We start from the raw sequence: 6,945 nt of genomic DNA, 5'->3' as shown, positions 1-6,945 counted from the left end.
AGAAAGCGAGTTTCCGACGATGTTCTTCATATGTTTAAATCAAGGCTAGCAACTCGCGAAAATGAATTCGCTGTTAATTCTATACCTCTCGAGCTTGTATATTTTCTCCAAATTATCGACATTATTCTTGCATTATTGTTAGGTAAGATATTTCGTGAATTATTTAATCTTGAATTCACGGTAAGACTACATTAAAGTTAAATGAAACTTTTTTAAATTCAAATAGAACATTTTAAATTTTAAAAACTAAAACAGGATTAAATTTATATGTAAGGACTAATTTAATACTCTACCTTTTACAAAATATGAGACGGCACTTGAAATTTTATTATAATAAAAATAAATGTATTAAATTCATCATTAACCCTCTCCTTTCGAGTTACACAAAATTCATCCCTTTATGCCTCCAATAATATATGCAAACAAGTTCCAAATTTTACCTTTCACGTATACCCTTTCTCCATCCCCAAGGGACCCCGACTATAAAATATATATTTATGAATGTTGTGCACAAAACCTAAACACAACTAAGGTTTTGGCATATATAACTTGCATGAATTAAGGTTTTTAATGTAGTTGCTAGCATGATGGCTATTAAGTTAGTAGTCTTTGTCCTCAATGTAATCTTGTTTTTTCCCTCATCACTATCTCAAAGGGTAGCTAGCGAAGAAGGAAATGAGTTTCGAACATACATTGTTCATGTTAAGAAGCCAGAAAGTAGAATATGGTTCCATTCATCAGTAGAAGGCAATAATAACATCAACAATCTCCATAGCTGGTACGAGTCATTCTTGCCATCTTCCACCATTGATACTGCAAGTTTAAATAGCCAAACGCGAATGCTTCATGCATATCGACACGTTGGTTATGCTTTTGCAGCAAGACTTACCAAAGATGAAGCACTACACATGGCCAACAAAGATGGTGTTCTCATGATTCGCGAAGAAAAGATGCTGCAGCTGCAAACAACTCACACCCCTGCCTTCATGGGACTGCACCCAGACGAAGGCCTTTGGAGAGAGAACAACCTTGGGAAAGGTGTGATCATTGGAGTTTTTGACACCGGAATATCGCCTTCTCATCCTTCCTTCAACGACGAAGGAATGTCGCCGCCACCGGCTAAGTGGAAAGGCAAGTGTCACTTTAGAAAAGGCTGCAACAACAAAATAATTGGGGCAATAACCACCGTCGGGTCCACTTATATGTCTGAGGCCGCGCCCGTACCACCTTTCGATGACATCGGACACGGCACCCACACTGCCAGCATAATTGCTGGCAGTTTTGTGAAAAATGCTCATGTTCTTGGCCAGGCCAACGGAACTTCTGTTGGCATGGCTCCTCATGCTCATTTAGCCATTTACAAAGCGTGCAGCATGATTGGTTGCAGTGAAGGTTCTGTTCTAGCCGCATTCGATGCTGCAATTAACGATGGAGTTGACATTATCTCTGTTTCCTTAGCCGGAGAGTCTAAATTGTTCTCCGAAGATGCCATGTCGATCGGTAGTTTTGGAGCAACACAGAAGGGGATTCTTGTCACCATTGCAGCCGGTAATGAAGGTCCTGAATCAAGCACGGTTGTGAACGATGCTCCATGGATATTTACCGTAGGAGCAAGCACTATGGATCGACGAATAGTAGCATCAGTCAAGCTTGGAAATGGTGCAGAGTATGATGGTGAGTCTCTTTACGAATCAAAACTATTCAAGAATGATTACAACCCTCTGGTTCATCTTAATGGAGCACCCTGTAACAAAGGTCTATTAGAGAGTATGAAAGTGGAAGGAAAGATCGTGGTGTGTGTTAACGGGAAGAACACAATGAAGTATAAGCAAGCAGAAGCCGTAAAAAGTGCTGGTGGTGCCGCAATGATTCTCGCCAATAGTGATACATGTGGATATACCCTTTCAACTGAAGAAACGTACCCTCTTCCTGTTACACATGTGAGCCATGCTTCAGGGTTGCAAATCATGCGCTACATAGACTCATGCAAGGACCCTAAGGCCACAATATTGTTCAAAGGAACTATCACAGGTAACACGTCTGCACCCGTTGTTGCTTCATTCTCATCAAGAGGCCCGAGCAGGCAATGTCCTGGGCTTTTAAAGCCTGACATTATAGGGCCCGGAGTGAATGTTCTAGCTTCTTCGGCCGATTGGAGAACTAGCTACAATGGACGACCACCTGCTTTCTCAATCATGTCAGGCACATCAATGGCTTGTCCTCACATAAGTGGCGTTGCTGCATTGCTTAAGAGCTCTCACCCTCATTGGTCACCTGCTGTTGTTAAGTCTGCAATCATGACCACGGCATACACAACAAACCTTCAAGGTGATCCCATTCCTGACGAGAAGTTACGTCCTGCGAGCTTGTTCGCCATTGGAGCCGGCCATGTCAACCCTTCCAAGGCCGAAGATCCTGGACTGGTTTATGATATTATGCTTGATGATTACGCTGCTTATTTATGTGGATTGGGTTTCACCAGCACAATGGCTCAGCTGGTTACGCATAAGCCTGTGAATTGCGACCTGATAAAAAAGATTGAGGCTACAGAGTTGAACTATCCTTCCTTCTCGGTTGTGTTGGGATCTGCTGATTATTTCCCTAAGACCTACAACAGAACAGTTATGAATGTTGGTCCAGCTGATTCGCATTATATTGTGGAAGTTGTTCCCCCGGCCGGTGTACATGTTAGCGTGGAACCGCAGATTCTTGTGTTCAACGGCGAGCAACAGACGGCGAGGTACTCGGTGACGTTTACTCGGAAAACAGGAGAAACTATTAGTGCTTCATCTACGGCGCAAGGTTTTATAGAGTGGGTTTCTGATAAGCATTCTGTGAGAAGTCCCATTGCTGTTATTTTCACTTGATGAGTAAAGTAATTGTAGTTTTCATATGCTAATGGTGTAATAATTGGTGGGGTAATGATGATTACTAGAGTTGTTCTGTTCTTGTTACCGTATAATATCTATGCTTAATTTGAAGGTTGGATTTAAATTGTTGTTTAAATTTTTATGTTTTCTGTTCTTATCTGGTGTTGTCCGGATCTTGCTTCTGTACTGGTTAAGTAGTAATTCGTTTCAATTGAATCTATTTACTGAAACAGAACAGGGATAACTAAGTTCTTACTAAGAGAAGGAAAAGTATAGGTACCAATATACTATTTATTAATTTATTATCAATAATAATTAATTAATATATTTTAATTATAATTAGCATTGATATGTATAAAGAAAAGTATAGGGTACTAACATATTATTTATTAATTTATTGTCAACAATAATTAATTAATATATTTTAATTACAATTAGTATTGATATGTATAAAGAGATATATTCATAAAGACATTTTTATTAGACACATTCACAAAGACATTTTTATTAAATACAACCATAAACAAGAGTTGGCAGAAATTGGTAAAATCCTTGTTGGTTACGTAATGGGATTGATTGATTATTATATTTTAATTACAATTAGTATTGATATGTATAAGGAGACATATCCACAAAGACATTTTTATTAGACACAATAATAAAAAAGACATTTCTATTAGACACATCCACAAAAACATTTTTATTAAATACAGCCATAAACAAGAGTTGGCAGAAGTTGGTAAAATCCTTGTTGATTATGTAGCGAGATTATTATATAAAAAATTACCAAAAATACCACAAAAGTACCCATAAACTAAAAAAATTAACCATATACCCATAAAAATGGGTTTCGTATGACAAAAGTATCAAAATCCTATTTTTTTTAATAAAATTCTCAAACTACCCCACTCTCAATCTCAACTCAATTTTGAAATTTGGATCTTTTAAAATTTGAATTTCACTTTAGAAGGTAAAATGTGATCTCTTCCTATTTATTTCATAGGTAAGACCAACAGAAAATATGAGAGAGAAACCACTGAAGGATGAGAGATCACAATTTACCCTCTAAAATGAAAATTTAAAATTTAGAAGATCTAAATTCATTTTTAACCTTTCATAACCCAACCTGTACCTTTAAAACTATTGCCATAGAATTTGAAACTACTCCTACAACAGAAGAAATAAACATTTATAGTGGGAGAACTCTGGATAGTAACGCGATAGAGGATTGCAGCGCTAAGATTAATAAAAGAATCAATCAATACAGATGAAGAATTAGAGAAAGAACCATAAAAAAAATTTAATCATTTTAGATGTTTTCTCCCTTTTTTTTCCCCTTAATTTAGGGGGTTTTTTTTGTGTGAAGGGATGTGATAAAAAAAATGAAAAAGAGTTCACCGTACTGAATTTATCTGTCAAGAACTGGTCGAAGTCTTCTTACACCACCACCACCATTAATTTCGACTTGGTCTATTGTAGGAGTAGTTTCGAACTCCATGGCAATGGTTTTAATGGTGCAGGTTAGATTATGAAAGGTTGGAAAAGTGAGTTGAGGTTGAAGATGGGGTAGTTTGAAAATTTTATTAAAAAATCAACAAAAAATTAAGATTTGGATACTTTTGTCGTACGAAATCCATCTTTTATAAATTAATCGTTAATTTTTTTAATTTATATGTACTTTTGTTGATGTTCCTAAATTTTAGGAATATTTTTGATAATTTTTCTTATGATATATTTGGAGATAAACCCCTTTTTTTACAAAATTCTTTAGTGAATTACATGATTAGGATTTCTTACATTATAAAAATGTAATATTTTTCTAATTTAATTCCAAATATCACAAACTATAGACAGCTCTTGTTTTTAACCCGTATGCTTTTACTTGAATTTCAATTAAATTTACTATTTTATCTTTAATAAATTATCGTATTACCATTTAATCTTTTATTTGTTGAAAATATTGTGTGTGCACTATTTTATACGAAATAATTAATTTAGTGATTAATTTATAATACAATCGTTGTTTACTTTTGTACATAATATTTTAATAAATGATAAAATTATAAAATATATATAGTAAATATTCAAAACTTCTTAAAAGTCCTTCCCTTCTTTTTCTCCCTCCACCCATGAACACACCTTAGAGAAAATTGGAAATGAGGAGTTTAGAAAATTTTGCAGTGCTAATAAAAATCTCTAAATCCCTTATTATCCGAATAATAAAACTCTTAAACAGAGTTTAACGCTTCAAAGTCTTTTCCTCTCTTCCTAAATTCTCTAAAATAAAAAATACTTAGAGAAGGGTGACAAAAAAATAATAAAAATAATTAAATATAAAATATATATTCTTAAAAAATAAATATTATTAAAAAAACAATTTTTTCATTTTTAAAATTTTGTCTAATATCTAAATATTTACACAAAAAGTTAAACTAAATTATAAGTCAAGTAGTCATTTATTTTTTATGTTTTGAAATTATTATTAACAATAATATAAATTTTCGGGTATAATTTGAATACTATATCCAAATGCAAATAAGAAAATCTTAAATAACCTCTGATTTGTACTAAGAACTAAAAAGCTATTCAGTGTGTTTTTTTTTTCTTGTTCTTCTGTTTTTTTTTTCGATCATCGTTTATTCAATTAAATAGATTGGGTTTTAGATTTGATTGCCGAATACAGAGCAATCAGCAGTAGGACAAGAATCAGTAGCTAAGAACTAAAGTCTTAACATTAATTTAAATAAATAATTAAATAAAGATAATAGAGTAGGAACTACACATCTGACCCATGGTCTCCATCCTATAGAAATTACGAGATCACCTCAAAGATGCTTTTGAGATCGCGGACCGACCATAGAACTTTGTTTAAAAGGCGGAATCATACTTCCATAAAAAGTTCGAACGACCTTTAATAAAAAAGGTATTTGTACTTGAAACCGACACCAGTGGATAAGTAGAAAATACCTAAGGTGCGAGACAACTTTCTTTAAAGAACTCGGTAAAATAAAGCCGTATGGTTAGAAGGGCTTCACAATAAAAAAAGGCCTAAAAGTTCAAATGAGCTGTTTCCCTAACTATATGTTTGTAGCGTGAAGGTGTCAAGTGAAAAGTTTGAGACTGAGCGGTTAAAGTTGTGATCCAAGCAAAAATAGTGTGCTTAAGAACTCTGAATACCACTGTCGAGAGATTCTAGCAAAATTGAATCACAATCCAATTGGGTTCACCCCGTTAAGTGTCTGTGGCGTTTATGTATTCGGTGGTAATACGGGAAAACAAAACGCTTAGGGTCACAGCCAAGACTCAAAGAGAAGCTGTGTTCAAGAATCAAGAAAAGCTAAACTAAGAAAATCAAGAATACTATCCAAATTGTAGTTCCAAGGAATATCAATATTTCTGAACTTCAAAAAAAAGTGAGATGCCAAAACTATTTAGAAGTAAAAGGCTACTAGCCTCATTTAGATAATTGGAACCAAGCTTCATTGACACATGATACTTGTTGTATTTTCCTCTTTCGCTCATTTTATCCTTGTTTTTCTTTTGGTTGCTTGGGGACAAATAATAGTTTAAGTTTGGTATTCTTCTGAGCGGATATTTTATACACTTTTTAGTACTATTTTTCTTATGTTTTTGGTCATGTTTGGTTAAGTTCCATTGAGTTTTAGTAGGTTTTAGTGTTAAAATCACTTTTTGGATGCTACTTTGAGTTTTGGATCTTTTCCTATGCTCTTAGGTGATTTTGGGGTGATTTTGGCAAGTTTTAAAAAAATTCGATTCAGAAACAGAGAAAGTGCTGCAGGTGCTGTCAAAATCTGACTTCCTTGCACTTGAAAGAGAATACCTAGAGCTACAGAGGTTCGAATGACGCGCTCTCAAATGCGTTGGAAAGCTAACATTCAGGGATTTCTAGAAATATATAATAGTTTATACTTCAATTTTGAAATAAAGGTCTAAAACTGGCATTCAATGCCCCACTCACCCTTTGTCTGGCGTCCAACGCCCAAAAAGGAGCAAGCCAGGTGTCCAACGTCCTAAGGGGAGTGCCAACTCGTGGAAGTCACCCAAGCTCAATCCA

The 6,945-nt window shown here is 34.7% G+C and overlaps 1 protein-coding gene across 1 annotated transcript; it reads left to right on the top strand.

Annotated features, from left to right (window-relative positions):
- The first annotated feature begins 533 nt into the window (after positions 1-533).
- Positions 534-3,006, top strand: LOC130982417 (subtilisin-like protease 1). The gene has a single exon (XM_057906419.1). The coding sequence runs from the start codon at positions 585-587 to the stop codon at positions 2,865-2,867; it is 2,283 nt and encodes a 760-aa protein (XP_057762402.1). The 5' UTR covers positions 534-584; the 3' UTR covers positions 2,868-3,006.
- The last annotated feature ends 3,939 nt before the right edge of the window (positions 3,007-6,945 follow it).

This window comes from Arachis stenosperma, chromosome 5 (assembly GCF_014773155.1).
Source record: "Arachis stenosperma cultivar V10309 chromosome 5, arast.V10309.gnm1.PFL2, whole genome shotgun sequence".
Classification (NCBI taxonomy): domain Eukaryota; kingdom Viridiplantae; phylum Streptophyta; class Magnoliopsida; order Fabales; family Fabaceae; genus Arachis; species Arachis stenosperma.
The sequence above is the reverse complement of the archived record's forward strand: the minus strand, read 5'-3'. Positions and strand labels throughout refer to the sequence as shown.

What these genes read in the sequence shown, in the direction of transcription:
- LOC130982417 (XM_057906419.1), top strand. Translation starts at nt 585, where the DNA reads ATGATGGCTATTAAGTTAGTAGTCTTTGTCCTCAATGTAATCTTGTTT.